This window comes from Ictidomys tridecemlineatus, chromosome 7, assembly GCF_052094955.1.
Source record: "Ictidomys tridecemlineatus isolate mIctTri1 chromosome 7, mIctTri1.hap1, whole genome shotgun sequence".
Taxonomy (NCBI): domain Eukaryota; kingdom Metazoa; phylum Chordata; class Mammalia; order Rodentia; family Sciuridae; genus Ictidomys; species Ictidomys tridecemlineatus.
The window spans coordinates 170,413,618-170,434,050 of NC_135483.1; the positions used below are offsets into that span (position 1 = coordinate 170,413,618).

General features: G+C 35.7%; 1 protein-coding gene across 1 annotated transcript in view; it reads left to right on the forward strand.

The window, feature by feature from the left end:
- Positions 1 to 20,433, forward strand: part of Adam23 (ADAM metallopeptidase domain 23) — a 168,052-nt gene that overhangs the window by 108,664 nt on the left and 38,955 nt on the right. The window contains 7 exon segments of the mRNA XM_013362781.4: positions 260 to 344; positions 1,291 to 1,381; positions 3,882 to 3,930; positions 6,029 to 6,128; positions 9,257 to 9,328; positions 9,912 to 10,001; positions 11,283 to 11,363. Of these exon segments, the coding sequence (XP_013218235.3) occupies positions 260 to 344; positions 1,291 to 1,381; positions 3,882 to 3,930; positions 6,029 to 6,128; positions 9,257 to 9,328; positions 9,912 to 10,001; positions 11,283 to 11,363 (568 nt within the window).

Sequence of the window (20,433 nt, forward strand, 5' to 3'; positions counted from 1 at the left end):
CTGTTAATCTCTGTATCTTTAATTCCTGTGCTGGTACTTGATGCTTGCTTGGTGCTCAGTTAATGCTGGCTGAACTGAGATTGTTTTATACATCATAAAGGTATTTTGGCATCATAAATTTAAAGTGTATTTAAAATACCGTTTTTATTCCCTAAGGAGGATGGTTTTGGGGTGTTCAGTGTAGGAGAGCAGACAAGTTTAGGGAGCCATTATATGGGAGTCATTACATTGGTCTTCTAACAGCATTTTTTCCCTTAAGGCGCGTGACATTCCACTATAAGAGAAGCAGTCTGAGTTACTTCGGAGGTGTCTGTTCTCGCACAAGAGGGGTTGGTGTGAACGAGGTAAATTTTGTCAGTTTTCCTTAAGCAAAAATTTTTCTTTGCATATGCTCACTTTCTTCTTTAGGGCCAGTTTACATTCCTTCTCATGCTTGTTTTAAATTCTGGTGTTGAGACCGTGGCATGAGTGGCTTAGATTAATCCAAAATAGACGGTAGGATTCATGATGATATCCTTGAGGTATGATAATCATAATTTTGCATACTTATCAGGTAAATGCAAGCTGAAAACCAGCTTGGGAGGTTTTAGGTGTCTATAGAGAAGATGTTAAATTTTTATAAGCTTTTTAATCCTTTTCTTATAATTTTTAAAGTTACAGTGTGCTCTTCTGTCCATGTTAGATTTAATTCATTGAAATCAAAGTATTTACAATAGTATTGTGGGGTTTTTTTTCTCCCTATGCATATTTATTCATCTTTATGCCTTCTACCTTCCAATCTGTAGAATGAATCAAAACAAATATTTTCTTAATATCATTGTTTGTATTTTGATCCCTTTATTTTTATAAAGAAGATTCTTAGTTGGCCAAAGTACCTCAAAAAGCGTGACCAACTATATCTAAATTCTCATCAGTACTAGAATATGTTTTACCCCGTTATCCCAATAGCCATCATTTAGTGGGGGCCTCTCGAAACATAGTTGTACTAAGTTGAATTTATTCTTGGCTTGATATGGGCTGAGTCAGAGACTAGTTTTTTGGGACTTGTCATTATATTTCCATGATAGAGCTTGTTTTGAATGCCCTGAGAGTTCCTGCTTAGGAGGAAGGGGCCTTTTGCTTCTTGGGCCTAGTTGCAGGGAAGAAGTGAGAGGGAGCATAGGCCATCTTTAGATGTTGTGAGGTTCTGCATAGGGAGTTGAGATGATATGTGGTAACAATTAAGAAATAATAACTAGCTTTGTGCACTCTCTCAAATGTTTCCCACACACTTTCAACTCTGAAAAACAGTATGGTCTTCCAATGGCAGTGGCACAAGTATTATCACAGAGCCTGGCTCAAAACCTTGGAATCCAATGGGAACCTTCTAGCAGAAAGCCAAGTATGTACATTGACCTTCTCACTCACTTTTGTGGGCCATTCTTCTGTATAATGCATGTCTGGGCAATACATATTTTTCATTCTGAAGCCATTATAAGTTTTAAAACAAGCAACTTAAGATAATTCTTAATCTAGTCCCCAGCTGGTGTACCAAGATGGACACTACTGCAACTAAATATGGTGGAGGAAGGGGAGGGGAGGAACCATGGGGGCAGGAAAGACGGTGGAATGAGATGGACATCATTACCCTAGATACATGAATGACTGCACATATGGTACAGTGCTACTTCATGTACAACCAGAGAAATGAAAAGTTGTGTTCCATTTGTGTACAACGAATCAAAATGCATTCTGCTGTCATATATACCTAATTAGAATAAATAAATAAATTTTAAAATAATTTAAAAAAGATAATTCTTAATACATTTGGGTTATAGAAATTTCCTCTTAATAATCCGTAAATCATACTCAGTTGCTCAGGACTTGAGTTGGCTCTTTTTCACATTGCAGAATCGTTACAATTAGGAGTGATGGATACTCCCATTCTGAGTTCTAACCAGCTGAGTATGGACACAAGATGCTCGATAAAAATCCATCACCAGATTGGTAGTAGTATAGTTAGATTGGGAAATAGCTTACATCTAGAGTTAAAAAGGATCTCACATTTAAACTTGAAATAAACTTACCTACCTAGTCACATCAGAAAAGTCAGAGAAAAAAGGCTCCCCTAGACACAAGCCTGTCTCAGGCCTTTTAAGCTTGGAGCAGGTGAGATAGAACAGAATTCTCTCTGTTGGGCAGGCAGGTCCAAGATAGAGTCCATACAGGGTCTCAGATCCTTTCAATTAAAAAGCCAAGATGTTAGGCACTACTTTCTTCACCAATCAGATGCAAGACAGAAAGACAGGGCTGACTTACCCAGTGAGCTAAGTGTCTATGACCCGTCATCATTTTAAGGGCTCGGGAAAATGTCTAATGTCTTTTAAAATTATAATAAAGCCCAACCTGAATTATATTCTTTTTTCTACCAACAAAATAGTAAAATATAATTTTAATACTTTTTTTTTGGTGGCAGAAGGCAAGTACCTATGGCCCACAAACATCATTAACTAGAAATTAAGTAGAATCCCCGCTCCTCTGGGTAAATATGAGATACCAGGAATAAGAGGTCTTCCTTCCACCCCAATCTCCCTCCACAAAAAAAAAAAAAAAGAAAAGGGAAAATCTACTGTAGCATTATATTACATTTTATACTTTTTTGGTCATTAATGCCTAATAGTATGAAAAAATGAAACAAAATATATATACCCATGTGCTTACTGAATCCTTTGATAGGTATCTTAAATATCAAGTACATGGTCATCACAGCTGTCTGGAGGCATTTTGCAAATCCCCATGAACTTTCTAATATCTTGCTCAAAGTATTTGCTTCTCCAAAGAAACACTCATTCCACATTAAAGGGATGTTTAGAATTTCATGAGCTGTCATGGAGACCTTAAAACCAGAAAGGTGTATAACTAGATTTATGGCCTTGTTTAAAATCCTCGAGGTTGGTGTCGGGGTCAGCTGAGAAGTATTACAGGGGTGGACAGGCCAAGGAAGGGGTTCATTCCTAACGTCCACCATGCTCCTTCCTGTCTACAGTTCTGTATTCTTTCGTGAAAAATGTTTGTTTAGGTAGTTGGTTCCTGAGTTCTAAGCTTTGAGTTAAAAAAAACAAAAATCCATTTGGAAGTCTTTCTTTAAAAATATCATCACGATAGAAAAGAGAATAGAAAAAAAATAAATGAAAGGAAGAGCCCATTTTAGTACCAGCATGTGGGTTTCTGATATGTATATTAAACTTATGATTGGTATTTAAGTGATTATGTGCGTGTCTGTTTAGACTGATCTCTTCCGCCAGACCTTTTAGCACAGTGTTCCTCAAGTCTCTGACCAATCCTGGCTTTGACTCAAGCAAATCAAATTCCCTGCTCTAATCACCAGTGTGACTTTGTTAGAAGCACTTCAGTGCTAATTCATTGTGTTCATGGAGAGCACACAGCGCACAATCTCTGTGAACCCCAGAATCAGTCTGATAAAGACACAATTCCCATTTTAGAAGTGGAAATGCTGAGACCCAAGAATGACTAAGTCACCTGCCTATGGGACCCTCTCATGTGGTGGAACTTACGCTAGATCTCAGGCTTTCCAGTCTCTAGAGCCCTTAGGGTACGTTCTCACTATACATTGGAACTAGGAACCTAATTGAGTTGTCCAAGTTAGAAAAATAAAGAGATGCATAGTTTTATTTCCTGCCAGGTATTATCTTAGGCAGCAACCTGTGCTTCTGGAAAGGATAAGGAAATATTGCTTAAGTGAAATAAAATTTTTTCCTGAGACTACCTACCCATTCTCAATCTATTGACATGGAATTGGTAATGAAGGATTATGTAGGCACTGTAATACAAATTAAAGATGTGACTTTGTTGTTTCCCTTTTTCCTGTTCCATTGGACTAGAATGTGACTGCACAGAATCCTGGGGTGGCTGCATCATGGAGGAAACAGGGTAAGTTTTTACACGTGCATTTGACATAGGCCTTTTGCTAAAATTGCTACATGTAATCAGAGACACACTCTCTCAGTTACTGGTCTTTTAGGCTAAACAGTTAGTGTAAATTCAATAATTAAATCTCTGATATTTTAAAGTGGTCAGTACTAATTCACTTTATATTTTAATTTTTAATTTAAGTTTTGTGATAAAAGTAAAATGTATTAGCTACTCTGCTTCTTATTAAGGAAGCACATTTCTATATGCTTCTAAGTTTAGGGGAGACATTCATTTTTTAGTACATGGGAATAAAAAATGGTACCTGATGCAGTCAATGAAAATCAATTTAGGCATCAATTTACCTTTTAAGGAATTATAAATATATATGCTTACACTAGTAAAAATTGTACTACAATGAAGCTTTTTTTTTTCTTCTCAGATTTATTGTGTCAAATACTAGTGGTAAATTTTTTTAACATTCACTCACCTGTCCTCTCTTTTCTCTTGAGGATACTTTAGAAACTAGAGCAGTTGCCCCATAGCTACTGTTGAGTCAATGAATCCAGGCTCTGAAACACGGCTCTTTCCCAGGGACCTGTGCCCCATGCAGGCCACTGCCCTGAGGCCTCCTAAGCTATAGCCCACTCCTAGTAGAGGGGAGAGGTTTCCTTATTTAAGCCCCTCTCCTACTGGACACCTGCCCAACACATTTGGCAGGACCTTGGTGTTCCTTCCAACTGCGTCTTATTACCAGAAGCCCCTACCCACCTGTGCAGGCCCCTTCTTTATTCTACCATACCCTTCCAGGAGTCCAATTCTTGGGCAGAGAGGTTTACACAGTCAGGCCCCATCATCCTTGCAACTTTACAGCATATTCCTAGAAGTGAAGTTTATATTCAAAACTCATAGCTTCCATTGTTGCATTACTCTTGTTCCACAATTTAATAATTTAAAGGTATACAGGCATTTCTGAGGACCGTTGTAGGAAGGCAGCGCTATTTTTAATATTGGTTTTACAAGGAGATTTTTTTTTCTTTTTCAATTTCTAATTTCTAAATGAATTTTTGAGCCGATTACTCATGGAATATAATAAAACTATTTAAGGCTAATGTATTTTTTCTCAAGTATATTGTTTTTGTAAGATATCACTGTCAACGGTGACAGGTTTTATTTACTTCCATAAATAACCCTCATCTCTCATATACTATTGTATTATATCCTGGAGTAAGTAGACTGTCACTCTCAAATCAATTTCTGAGAAATCAGTATGTATGATTCACCTTAACCTTGATCATATAATGGCATATATATATATATATATACACACACACACACACACACACACACACACACACACACACACACACACATTACATATTAATATACATTTAAAGCATATAATATTCCCTGTGTGCTGACACACATAGAGGTATTAATTTGATTAAGTAAATCACAGAAAGGCTCATTTTATATTCCTGTGAATTTTTTTCCTATCACCCAATAATATTTGAAATTGAGAATGAGGAGCTGTTATTTATGGGAACTATCCTAATTCTGTTTTTCCTGTGTATATACACACACTAAAAGCATATGTACACGTAGGTGTATGGTCCAGCACATCTCTGTACAGTTTTCTGGTTTACCTGAGTCACTTTGTTGAAGGCTGAATTGTAGTCTTTAAAGAAATATACCCTCCCAACTCCTTTCTCCAGAATTGAGTCTTATAGGCTTATGAGCTCCTTTTATTCAAGGCACAGTCAAAAGAATGTCTTTATTGAGACATAGCAAATAAAATGACCACACTTTAAAATGCAGCCTAGATGAAAGGTTTTGTAGTGAACTTTTAAAAAAAAATGCTTCAAGCAAGGTCACAAGAGGCCTTGAAAGCTAAGGAGGTTGTGACCTTGTCCCCAGTTCTGTGATTTTCTTTGCATTTATATTTTTTACAAACTCACACATTTATTTTATAATTGGGACCATAAGTACCTTGTCAAAATTTGTGTAGATTCATCTGGATTCAGAATGAACATTTTGTTCTCATTTAGGGGTCTTGATTTTCTTCTCTGATGACTGTTTTTGGTATATTATTTACATCACTGATGCATTATTTCCTCAGGGTATCCCATTCCCGAAAATTCTCAAAGTGCAGCATTTTGGAGTACAGAGACTTTTTACAGAGAGGAGGTGGAGCCTGTCTTTTCAATAGACCAACAAAGGTTAGTAACTTCAGAAGTGTAATTATCTCTCCAGTGTTTAACGATGGAACAGTGCCAGATAGCATATAATTGTCTTGGAAAGCAAGTTTCTTGTCAGTCAGATTAATGCTTAGTTACAAAAAGTCTTTATCATGTGGAAGATTGAATCCTGTTTGAATGAATGACCGAGCTATAAATCACTGTTCAGTTCTAGGTGCACCCCAAACCCTCTACAAAGCAAAACCCCTTCAACTTAATATCTTTGATATTTTCATGCACCTCTCTACTAAGAGACAGTGCATTACACTAAGAAAGTAACCCGTTTTTCATTGTTTCTAGGTGTCCAACTTCTTCCTCCTCATTTTCATCTTTCTGTCCCTTTGCCTTTCTTCCCCTTTGCCGGCCTGCCTAACTCCAACCCCTTCTCTACTTCTCTGCTCTCCCAGGCAGGAAACATTGCTAATATCAGCCAGCCAAAACATAGTATTTTAGGGTATTTATGGCTGCCATAAAGACCATAGGTATTTATACCCCATAGTCTCTTCACCCAGAGGAGGTCCACATTGTCCTGGCATTTCATCAGAACTTGTATACAGTGTCAAAAATCCCTTATTCCTAAATCCTGAGTTCAAAAAACTGAAAATTTCTAAATGTGGTTTTTATGAGTTTGCAGAAAACACATTTAACAATACAATTACATTTAAAATCTGTATTTATCCCCCATAGGGTGAATACATGCAAGTCTTATTGAAGAAATGTTAATTTGTTCAATTGTAGTGTGTGTCCCAGGCCTCTTGGGACTGTTACATAGAACATGGACAATCATCATACTTTGATAAAATGCAGCAAAACCAGAATCCTCAGACTTTCTCACTATAGAGCTTTTGGATAAGGATCTGCTTGGAAAAAAAGTTCCTCAGCAGACAGAAAGATAGGATCAATGCTAATGATCAGATGGTATAGAAATTCTAACACAGAAAATTTCATATTTTCTTTAAAATACTACTTTATAAGTCAAATACAGTTCATTACTATAAAAATGTTTTTAATACTTTGCAAATGAGATCAGTGGAATCATGTGAGATTTTCTTAAAAAAAAATCAGTGCTAAAGTGAGTAACTGATAGAGTAACTCTCCATATCCATACTCTCCATAATTAAGTGATACTGCTGGAGTCAGCAGATGGTAGCTAATGTCTGATATCTGTATAAAATTTCAGTAAAGCTGTGGAAAAAAGAAACTGAACTTTTAAAGTGACCTTACATCATTAATGTAGGCTGCCTATCTTTTATGGCATTGATCTTAGTGCACCAGAAACCTGAAAGCTTTGAAGTGTTTGAAATGGGTAAAATCAGTAATAAAGAAATGATGCAAGATGCTGGCATTTTTTAATTGCTGTATACATGGCTGATTTTACCTAGCTTGCAGAGTACCAGCTAATTATAAGCAACATGCTTGAGGAAATAACACTCACTGATTTGGGAAGGATAAGGTTTCTTATATATGCATTATAAGGATTCATCGTTGCTTTTCTCAAATTGCCCATGAGTGGGAAGACAATTATTGCAATAATTTGGAAACTGTATAAAAGTAACTATGTATACATCTTCAATTTTGAAAGTTAGTAAGTAAAGAATTATTTCTCTTCTTAAATTACATATTACAACGATTTTTTAAAAAGCCCTGTGGATTCTAGTGGAATAGTTTATATATATATATATCAAATAACTAATTTTTCCCAAGTATTTTTAGTCAATGAGGGTATATATATGCATGAGTTCTGTGTTGCTTTCATATTATTAATGTGCATATTTTGTGTGCTTTGGGAATCTTCTCATCTGCCATATTTTTCATCTGGTTTGAGGTAGTGACACATCTCAGGATGGAGAAAGAGCCCTAAGAAAGAAAGGACCAGAGGCCTAAAAGAAAGCACTGATGGTGTTCTCACCGGCCCTTCCATTTTACATTTTATCCTAAGAGAGTGCTTGATGTCACTCACTGAACTTTCCCCAGTGGAGTCTCACCCAGCTAGGGTGGGAGCTTCCTTGCTTCTTATAATAGTTTGGCCTTCCTGGAAGTGGAAGGGAGGTCAGGTCTTTCATGGGTAGACTTGGTAGAAGGTAACCTTTCCTCAGGGTGTATACAGCTGTTGGGGACAGAGTCTCTTTCTCTCTCTCTCACATCCAAGGTTCTGAGCATTTTGTGTTACAATGTGCTTCACCCAAGGTAATGATCATGCCCAGAGAAATCCTTCCCCAGGGAAGTGGGAAATAGGGCTGTTTCTCATAAGCTATGTGCTGCCTCAACAGTTGGTCCCTAATAGCATTTATCTAGAAGCAAGTTCATGGCCCCAGTAGGATGGGTTATTCTAGAAATTTGATGGTTTTATCACTCCAGCTATGACTGAGATATTGAGATTTCTGTAGATTCACGCTTGTGTCTGCACATTCTATCCAACATGTTTCAGACAGATGCAGGTTTCTTTTCAAAGAGGAGGATGGGCTTGGGTTTCTTGCAACATTGTTTTCTAAGTTTGTTTGCATTGACTTGATTTTATGTATCAAGTTTGGCTGTGACTGAAGAATATTTATCTTTTTTGACAATTTTTATGTCTTCTGATCTGCCTTGAGATAAGTCAGCAAATTAGATATCTGTGATTCTTATTAGCAATGCATTTTAGCTCCATTAGCAAATATGAAAAATGATCTATCCCTCTTGACAGATTATTTCCATAAAAAGTAACTCTAATGCTAGAGGTCATCTCTCAAGCCCACTACCAGTGAAACCCCTTGGAGATTTCCCACCTTTCACGTATGGTTTTAGAAGTTTTATTAGTAAGTGAATAGTGTTTCCCACCCAGACATCCTGTATAAGATGACTTAAGGGACTGGGATTGTGGCTCAGTGGTAGAGCGCTTGCCTAGCATGTGCCGGCTCCTGGGTTCAATCCTCAGCACCACATAAAAATAAACAAAGTAAAGGTATTGTGTTCAACTACAACTAAAAAATAATTTTTAAAAAGATGACTTAATAACAGGTCATAGAACAATACCATATGATAGCTGGGTGTAGAGCTATGTATGTGGTCTGGTTGGTGTGTTGATTTTCTGTGATAAATTATTTTCCTTTTCTCTTCCTAATCTCTTTCAGCTATTTGAGCCAACAGAATGTGGAAATGGATACGTAGAAGCTGGGGAGGAATGTGACTGTGGTTTCCATGTGGTGGGTATAAGAAGGGACTCTACCTTCAGTACAGCTCCTCCATCACTAATAAGAACATTGTTAGTGAGAGGCGTCTCTGCTGTTCATTGTCGCCCCACTGCCTTTCTTTCTGACTTCTCTGATCAATACTCCTTCCCAATTTAGACATGCTAGCATTAGTCATGTCCTTATGGGCCTTGTCTGAAAAGGACAAATGGATTGTTCTAATCAAATTTCCTACCTCTTTAAAAATCCATGACTCATATCAGGTTGGATAACTTTTACCAAATCACAAAACACTTTTTTTTCCCCATGCTCTTTATTGCTTTTGCCTTTATAAAACTTAACTAGGTAGTAAGAATGTTAGTAGAGCTAACCAGGGGTGGGGCACTGTTTAACAATTAGATACTCTTTGAGAGAGAAGTCCTTTCATAGGAGATCATGCTGTGCTAGGAAATGTGGCAGGAAGGAGACCACAAAGTGATCTTTCTTTGCTAAAATATTTGCTTATAATTACACATGTTTGCTCACTTGGATTTTGCATAAGGCACATGTAGAGAGAATGTCAAGAGTGGCTTTACTCATTTAAGATGTTTTTCTCTAGGAATGCTATGGATTGTGCTGTAAGAAGTGCTCCCTGTCCAACGGGGCCCACTGCAGCGATGGGCCCTGCTGTAACAATACCTCATGCCTTGTGAGTTACCCGACAGCTTCGTCTTTCTTTTAATTGACAGCTTAACCAAATATCTCAGTATGTGCATTGAGCATTTGTGTAGCTTGTCATAAATGTGTGAATGTTGGCTCAATAATTTTGTAGAATCAGTAATTCCATCCAACTTTGGTGGTTCACAACATTTGCGTTTACTGTTACTCTGTATCCACTGTCTTATCCTCTATCATCTCCTTAAGAAAATATACCTATGCAGCTTCCAAAAAATAAACATTGGGAGTTGCCCTACTAACACAGATGAGACTCAAACAAGTCATTGAATAGAAGAGGGACAATACCTATTATCTTTTTGATAATAGGACCTACTTATAACTTTTACTTCAAAACTTTCCCTAATTCATTTTAGACCTCAAGTATAAAAGGTAGTGTTCATATTTTTCCACTTGGCTTTTTGAATCCTCTATGTAATCAGGAAAGCTAGATAAGAGCGTAATTATGTATGTTCATATATGTGTATGCACAATTTGTGTGTGAATATGTGTGGACACAGTCTTCTATTTATAGTGATCCACAGTTTTTGAAAAGTCATTTTCGATATTCCTTTTCCTAATATATGAGGCCTGTGATATTTCCTGTAAGTATAAAATTACATAGTTTTACTGATTTTTTCAATACAGAGGGATATTCTATGGTACTATATTCTAGAAGATTCTAGCTTAGTTTATACTTGCTTCATGCCCCCTACCAGATTATAAATTGCTTAAAGCTAATGAGTCTTTTTTCATGTTGTACTCATCCTTTCCCATATAAACAAAATGTTTTGTACATCATAGGCAATCACTGGCATCACTGAAGGTAATTTATGTAGATTCATTGTAATTTTATTGTATATATTTAGTTAAGGTAAGATTAACATTCAAGCTAAATATAAATTAAATAAATTAGTGCAGGTTGGAAATGTACATCAATCGTTTAGAGAGATCTTAAATGTTTATATTACAGTGTTTTGCTCCTCTGTCTCAAAATGAATCAGTGTTTCTTCTTTACATAATTTCCATTACATTGCTTTCCTAAAATAATATTTGGAGACAGTTCGATTGAAGCCTGAATACTTAATGCCTTGGCTGATGACTCATCTTCAGTGTAGACAGTCTCGTCTGGCCTTGTATCGTCCTGTAGTTATTGTATTAATTCATCAAAAGGGACTGGTGGTAGTTGGTTACAAGATTATTACTGCTGAATTTAAGAGTAACTTTTTCAAAGATTAATTAGTACTAGCTCCTAATATTGGGTTTTGATTTACAGTTTCAGCCACGAGGTTATGAGTGTCGGGATGCCGTGAATGGGTGTGATATCACTGAATATTGTACTGGAGACTCTGGCCAGGTATGGCAGACTGAGTTTTCGGTAATACATTGTACAATGTACATATTGAAACTTTCCATGTAGATTACATGTGTGAACACGTTTTCTTTCTTGTTTTATGTTTTGGCATGTTATGTTTTCTAGTTATTTTTAACTCTTCATCAGACTTTTATTTTAGGAAAGTTGGGCATGTTATTTTTGGACCCATACTTTTTTTTTTTCCCTTCCAAATTTCCCCTTCATAGGCTTTTTTAAAATTTATACCCTATTAATTGATTTTTTTCCCCTGGTCCTAACATCTTAAATAGTACATTAATGAGGCACTAATATACTGTTTCAAATATTTTATTGCTATAAACCCAGTCTTTTAACAACTTTTGGATGGGAACCCACTGTAGAAAACTAAGGACAAGCAGCACTGTCCTGAGGTGGCCTGGGTGCGCAAGTCTGCCTTCCTTAGTCTCTTGATGCCTCCACCCCACTACTTAACCTTGGCTTCAAGGCTTTTACATTTTAGCATGATTTTCTTTTTTTCCCCTACTTTTTTTTTATTGATGCATTATAGTTGTACATAATGATGAGATCTGCTGCGATACATCCGTACATGCAATGCACACAATCTAACAATCCAGTTTGATCAATGTCACTCCCCAGCACTTCCCCCTTCCCTCCACACCTCCCACCCCTTGATCCCTTTCCTCTATTGATCTCTTTTTGATTTTTAGGAGAAGCCTTTGAGTTTTGATATGACTTTTTCTCCACTAAGTGATTATAACATTGCAATTAATGTTGCCTTCTAGAATTCCCTCTTTATATACTTTTTTAAATGTTTTTGATTATGTCAAGTCTTTGTTATTCAAATAAACATTTGTTGAATTATGTGTCCCGCAATGCTGTAAATACCAGGACATGGGAGGTTCTTGTGGAACCTACCTTCTGCTGGTATAAAAGGGCAAATAAGTAAATAAACACGTTAGATTGCATAAAGAAAACTCCTGTGGAAAAAAAGGATGGCGTGGGGCCATTAGCCAGGGTGATCAGCTGTGCTTTCCTCGGATAAGGAAAGATACACATAAGAAGGAACTAGTTTGTGAACAGTAAATGTAGAAGCTTGGCTTCTACCAGAAATGGAAGGAAAGCAAGGAGAGGGGAAAAGATTCAACAAAATGTCAGGAATCAGGTCAGGTAGAAACTTGCAGCCATGGTAAGAAGTTTGGATTTCATTGTACCTTCATTTTTATTCTGATAACCCTTCAAAAACATTTTCCTATGCTTTGCACAGTTATTATAATTATTATTTTCTTGTAGATTTATCTGTTGATTTATATCCAGTGATGGTTTAGATTTTGGAAGTTTTTAAAATTATTTTATTAGCGTGGTAGTGAATATCTTTGTGCATTTTAAACAGTGTTTCTTGATTGAGGTTAACTCCTTAGCATAAGTTCCCATCAGGAGGATTACCTTTTATAAGATATTGTAACTTCCAAGGTGCTCCCAACAGATAGAATACAGTTGGAGGCCAAAATATCACTTTTTAAGTTCAAAAGAGCAGGTTGAAGGCCATAGCTCAATGTGAGGGCTAAATGAGTCTCTTCATAAATCTTGGTTCTCTAACAGGGTACTGATAAAATCAGGTCCATTATGACATCTCCCTGCAGGGGTAGGTCTGTCATGGAGAAGTAGTGGAGAATGCATGATTTATGTGGGCAGGCTTGCTTCTAAGAGAAGAATGACAGAACAGAGCCAGACTGCCTAGTTTTTCTTCCCAAACTTATCTGCCGATCACTCCACTTCCATGTGGTAGAAGTGAATCAAGGAGCGGAACAACTGAAGTTAACACTGAGTGAGCTCTGTTCACTGGAAGGAAACACAAGGAGAGAGAGAAATATTCATAACCATTTTTAAAGGTCTGTATATTTATTATCTAAGGCTTAATTCAAAGGGACCCTTTCAATGGTATAGTATAGGGAAGTATGTTCAGGCTGTGTGTGTGTGTGTGTTTGTGTGTGTGTGTGGAGAGAGAGAGAGAGAGATTGATTTTCATGCATATCTGTTTCTTATATTTAAATATATAAAATAAATATATAAACAGGTTTCTTTGCAGTTTTTCTATAACATAATGACAGAGTATGAGAACTGTGTGTTCTCCTTTTCTTGACAAATGTACTGACAATCTTGATAAACTATTTCACTGAATTATATGGTTAGTTTTGTAGAATAATATTATTTTTATAACCACCATAGATGGTTTTAGTTCTTTGTATTCAGTCTTTTTTGGAAGTATAGTTTTCTCATTCCAATTTTTAACTCCTGATTTGCCATGAATTTACTGAATATAGGGCTTTTATAATAGGGCCTCTTTGTTCAACCTGAGAGTCTAATGTCTAAGGAAAACATTTTTTCCTTTTCACTACATTGGCATAAGTTAAAAATTTTAAAGTTAAATTAATTTCTCATTGGCATATTAGAATAGAATATTTTCTTATTATTATCATGTAAAACATGATCAGAATGATTTCCAAATGGACAATTGGAGTAGGAGTAAAAGTCTCTCAAAATTTTTCTTCTTTCAGAGACAGTAAACTTTGAATCTAATTGAGACTGATAATTTTTAAGAAAATAGAATCTCTGCAACCTCTGTAAATCAGTTTCTATAGGCATTTTTTATTTGCTATTTTTAGTTATACATGACAGTTGAGTATATTTCGACATATTTATACAAACATGAAGTATCTTATTTTAATTAGGATCCTGTCACCTGCAACCTGTATGGGAATGGAATAAGTAACCCTCTGAGGTGTGGGCTGGCTGGAAATGAAGAGTCTGAAAAAGTAATATCAAGAAATAAAGCATGGGGCTGAGGTTGTGGCTCAGGGGTAGAGCACTTGCCTCACACGAGCAAGGCCCTGGGTTCGATCCTCAGCACCACATAAAAATAAATAAATAAAACAAAGGTATTTGTCCAACTACAACTAAAAAATAAATTTAAAAAAAGAAGAAAGAAAGAAAACAAAGATTCAGGAAAATATTTGAAGAAGGGGCTTGATGAGTGGAAGAGACCTGATGGGTCTGATCCTAACAATGGGAAAAGCTCAGGAATGCTATATTTATAGTGAAACACACCAAAGGGATTCAGTGAGGAGCTTCTTCAGGAAAACAGGATAAGAATGGGGAAAACAAGTTGTTTGGGGCTTAGCAGGTTATGCCTGTCTCCAGGTGGCTGTGTTTGAACATAGTGCTGTGAGCTGAGGTAGGGAAACAGGATGATCTGGGCTTTCTTAGACCAGGGAATTTCATCTAGGAGTTTCCCCAAAAGTAGCCTCCTTGCCTTATGATGATTCAAACAAGCCCATAATTTATACACAACTTCCAAAATTGCCCCCTTATTTACTTTTTAAATGCAAGCAGTGTGCACTTACTTGGAGTTCCTGGATCTTTGTTCTGAGAGGAGGACAACCTAGTATCATGACACAAAAAAGAATTAGTATCAAACATATCATTTCAATAATATGCCATGCAGAATGCGTCAACATATTTCCAGGAGTAAAGCCATTTAATTCATGAAGTATTTGTGTAGCTGGAGATGCAGGGACCATGAAATCAATTTTGCTTTTCTGAATATCCTGGATGTGATGATGTAACTTCATAAGGTCCAAGTTATTATTATTGCTATGCCAAATGCCCACTAGATGATTTTTGACCTTTTCCCAATCCCACTGGGAAGCATTATTTTGTCTGCAGCATTGCAAACATATTTATAGCTGGCATGACGGCTAAGCCTTTGTTCAAATTTGAGAGTAGAAAGTTTATCTCCTATATTTATGACAGTAGCTTTCAAAGCATTTAATTTAGTCTCAATCTTTTCACCAATATTTACCTAATTCCTTCCAAGAATTATGAGGCTGAAAGCTCAAATGTGTCTGGTTAGCTGAGCATGTATCCGTTGCAAAACTTGAATCCCGGCATAAGCATATCATGGCCCTGAAATGTTAGCTGGGAGTAAGGCAAAGGAGGGTTGATGAAGAATCAGAGTTCCTTTCCCTCTATTATACCTAGTGATGCAATTAGTCAGATTACACCTTTTACAAGTTACATGACATTATCTTTTTTTCTTTACTCTTACATTTCTAGTAATTAAAGCGTAGGAGATTGGATAGGCTTACAGGCCATTGCAGAAGCCCCCCTTCCAGTTCCTGCCTTTAGAGCCAACTGTATAATGGAGAAAATCTGAGGCTGTTATTAAATGTCACAGATCTTTTTGCATGTTACCTTCATTGAAAGTTAGAATATTACCAACGAATACTCCAGGGGTCATGGCATCCAGATGTAGCTGTCTCTTATCAATTCTTGGAAACCAATCCAAAATCTGTCCACCATTTCTAGAAACTTTATGTTGCATTGTCAAGGCATCTGTGCATTCCAGCCATTTAGGGAAGGTGCCAAATTCTGTTGCAAAACTATTAGGGCAGCAAGGTACTGGTGGATGTTCCCTGGAAATAATTGGCTTGTTATGGGAAAGTCCCACACTAATCCTATGATCTTAGGTACCAAGGGCCAGTATTATTGTTTGATACAGGTCCCTTATTTGATGTCTTTTACTCAAAAGTTATTTTGAACAGCCAGCATGTTTATCATGAGACTAACATATAGGTGGATTCTCACTGTACCTAATATGATTAGATCCAGTGGCATGAATATAGGTGTAATGTGTTTGTCTGTGAAACTTCCCATTATATAAATATCATTAGTAAATACTGGAATGGATTCTTCAGTCCACACAGCTGGATGTCCTAAATGTGGATCTGGGAGATGGGTCCAATAAGTGTCTCCGTGGACTCCAGTTACCTGACAGCTCAATAGAACCAGCATAACCACAAACATTGAGATTGGAGTCTTAATACCTCCTTGTTGTTGAACCATCTGCTCAGCCTCAAGTGTCAGGTCCTTCAGTTGTCTCCATGATGACAGGTTGGGTTTTCTGGAAATATACAAGCATAGCTTCTACCCTGTATTATTACTGAATCTTGTTTATTGTATTGCTGCATGTGTGGCTCAGAAGCAGTGAGAATTTTAATATTATAATTTAAAAAATTGTTTTAAAGATTTTGTGAGATTTAGTGGGGTTATGTGGGGGCTCTGTCCCCACCCTTTTTTTAAATTGTAGGAAAAGGTTGATATAAGCTGGAACATCATTAGCCTTAAATTGAAGAGAATGGCCCAGCACTGTACAAGTATTTAAACAGTACAAAGTGACTTAATAAATATTTTTATTTGGCCAGGAAAATTAACAGAAGTTACCTGTTAGGCATGTGAGGATTGCAAAGTCAATGTTGTTGAGCTAAAGAGGGCACCACAGTAAAAGAAGACCTAGTTTTTACCAACAGACTATGATATTTTTCTATTAATGGGTTGAGCAACAAAATATGAAATGGGGATGGTATAGATGCTAAAAGCCAGTTTTATGACCTTATTATCTTAAATTAAGTTATATTAGAATTTGTACTTGTGTAAGGTATTAACAGATAATAGTTGTAAAGTTTGTAAGGAAAATACAATATGAAACTGACAAGAGTAAAAACATTTAATTTTTATAATAGTTTGAACCTTTACTTATTTATATATAGTATTTTTTGTTTATTTTAGGAATATAATAATTTTTATAACAAAAATCTATCTTTTGAACTTAATTTTAAATGAACTTGAATAATTATTTTAATCTTGAATGAGATAAGAGGCAGTCTTAAATGAGGTGGCCTCTTGGCAAATCTTAGGTGAGGTGCTTTAATTTGAAACTAATCTTAGTTTCTTACTTGAATATTATTTTATAAAACTTTTATATAACATGTATAATTTTTGAATTAATATGAATTGGTTAACATAATGTAACATGAAACAGACAAGTTAAGCGAGCTTTTGACCCCCTCTTGAGGGAAAGTAGCAAAAGTTTTATATCTCATATTGTTAACCTTTAAATAAGTCAGGCTCTCTTTATTGTCCTTTAGAAATATAGTTAAGTTTACTTCTCAGGGTAGAGAGTAACATAAAATTCTATAACTTATGTTTATTCAATTACAGAATATTAAATGACATAACTAAATTCCCAACTAAATTTTTATATTTGTGTAAGTTTGTAAGAGACCACTTGTAGAAAGCTTTAGTTTGGAGAGCATCATCGGCTTAGTAAAATCTTGTAAAGACTTGTTTATTTAGGAAATAAAAATTTATTTAGTAGATGTAGAAATCAATAACAGTATCACAATTACACTGATTTTTTTATATTAAAAACAAATTAAGCTTTTAAAGAAAAATTTTGAAATCTGGAATGTAATGTGATACTTTAAAACAACAGTTATTGTTTTACCAATATTGTACAAATCTTAATTCCTTTAAAACTAGTTTTTCTAAATAATAAAACTCCACAGACATAAGAAATTATTTTATTTGAATGAGAGTCGATTAATGTTTTAAGTGTTTCTTTCTTCTCTCTGTCTTTATTTAGAAGGCCCAATTAACAGGGGTCTGTGTAAAGAACTCATCTTTACTTGTAAATAGGTCTTATGTCAGAAACAGCACAAAGCCAAGCTTTTCTTTTTAAAAGAGTAAAACATTTTAAGTAACCTTAGTTGATTGTGTTAATTATATATAACCAATTTAATTACATGTAAAATTTTTGAAATGTATTTTTTAAAAATTTCTTTTTTAATATTTGTAGATAGACAGCATGGCTTTATTTTATTTATTTTTATGTGGTACTAAGGATTGAACCCAGTGCCTCACACATGTTAGGCAAGCGCTCTGCCACTGAGCTACAGCCCTAGCCCTTGAAATATATTTTGTACAAATTTAGACATTTACAGCCTTTTACTTTACCAGGTGAAAAATGTCTCAGACCCTTATAAATAAATCACATCTGACAGAAAAGAAGCTTAAGTCCCAGCAACTCCATTCTCAGAACATAAAGAACAAAGGAATTATAGACCTTTTTTATATTAACCAAATTACAAACATATTAACATTTAAATACACTTTAGTTAAGAATGCTTGATGTTTCTATATTTAGTAGATGATATTTTAGCATTGTTTGTAAATTAATATCTCCTTTAATAAAGACTTATATAATTAATTCCATTTATCTTAAATTTAACTTATTCTTAACTGTAAAAGCCAAGACATCAAACAAATGTAGATAACAGTGCTAATCATCTCTTTCCTGTTGAATAAAATTGTTAGAAACAAATGGATATAAAATTTAAATGTTAGAGGAATTAGCAACTTTATTAATTATCTGACCAGCTGGAAAAACCTGTGTCAATTATTTTAAAGACATTTTTATTTTCATCTGTTTACCCAGTTTAAATTGAATCTTTTTAAAATCGCATGAATGAAAGGAATTTGGATCCATTTTTAAAAAATTTTAATTAATGAATGCTCTTTCACCTATCTGCCAATTTTGGTACCCTGTGAATAACATATAGAGAGGCAACAATAAAAACACTATAGACGAAGAATCAAACCAAGAAACAAAGATTCATAACTTTTATAAGTGAAGCTCCACAGATAGGAAACAAGACTACAGATTTTTATCAAAGCTTTGATTAGATTTGACCTGTTAGAAATTAAGATATTAGAGCCAATCAGACTTTTATATGATTTAATTATAAGGCAGGCCAGTGTGGATGGAAATACCAGGTCTAAAATCTGATAATCATGAGGACATTGAAATAAAATATTGCAGATTGCTGGCTTATTGTCCTGATGATTGCTAGATTCACCCCTAGCATCAGTCCCTCCTGGAACTGCCTTTGAACAAAGAGTGAAAAAAACTTGCATAGCTAAATAAAACTGATTAGAAAAATACATGAATTTAGAAACATCCAAAGAATGCAAAAGCCTCTAAAAAAATCCTTGTTTTAAAGGAAAAAAAAAAAACGTGTACATTTAGGATCTTTCCATATTTCCTCTCCTGGTGCTGTAGAATTAGAAAAAGAGGTTGTTAACAAAGAAGTGTGGTCAAATCAGAAACAGTTTGAGTTTTAAGGTAAACTTTGTTGTTGTCGTTGTTGTAAATCCTCTAGGATTCGCAGTGGCAGCATAGACATAGTTTTGGTTTGTTTTTACAACTAGGCAGCAGCCTGCAGTTTGAGGCCAAATCACTGTTAAAATATCTCCCTCTGGAGTTTTATTTCCTGGAAGGTTGAAAAGTTCTTCGAAAAAGCATTGCGGGAGTTTTGGCTCTTTCCTTCACTTCCTCTTTCTGCTCTCATAGGCAAAGACTGAGAAGGGAGAGGGTAGAGAAAAATGCAGGAGGCTGAAGATTCTCCCTTAGTTTTTTGTATTTTTTTTTTTTTTTTAGTTTTTTGTATTCTTTAAAACCAGAAATTGAGTCAGAACCAAACATTTTCCATATTACAAGGTGGATAAAGACAATTTTTAAACCGCAAGATAAATGCTCCCACAGGAATTTTATCTGGTCTCTGGGCCGGAGAACTAATCTGTTTACCAAATTTCTTCCTTTCCTGGGCTGCACTCTCTGTTAGGCAAAGAAGCTTCAGAAGCCAGGCAGTCTGGTAGCCTCTGACAGCACTCTTTTTTTGTTGTTGTTGTTGTTGTTCTAATTAGTTATAGATGACAGTAGAATCCATTTTGGCACATTGTACACAAATGGAGCATAATTTCTCATTCCTCTGGCTGTACATGGTGCAGAATAGCTCCAGTAGTGTAATCATACATGTATATAGGGTAATAATATCTGTCTCATTTTACCATCCTTCCCATCCCCACAGACCCACCCCTCCTCTCACTTCCCTCTACACAAAGTTCCTTCATTCTTTCCTACCCCCCTGTAGGGATATGGATCAGCTTATCAGAGAAAACATTCAGCTGTTGGTTTTTTGGAATTGGCTAATTTCACTTAGCATGATATTCTCTAGTTCCATCCACTTACCTGCAAATGCCATAATTTCATTCATCTTTAAGACTGAGTAATATTCCATTGTGGATATTTTCCACATTTTTTTTTTATCCATTCATCTCTTGAAGGGTGTCTAGGTAGTCCCATAGTTTAGTTATTGTGAATTGAGCTGCTACAAAC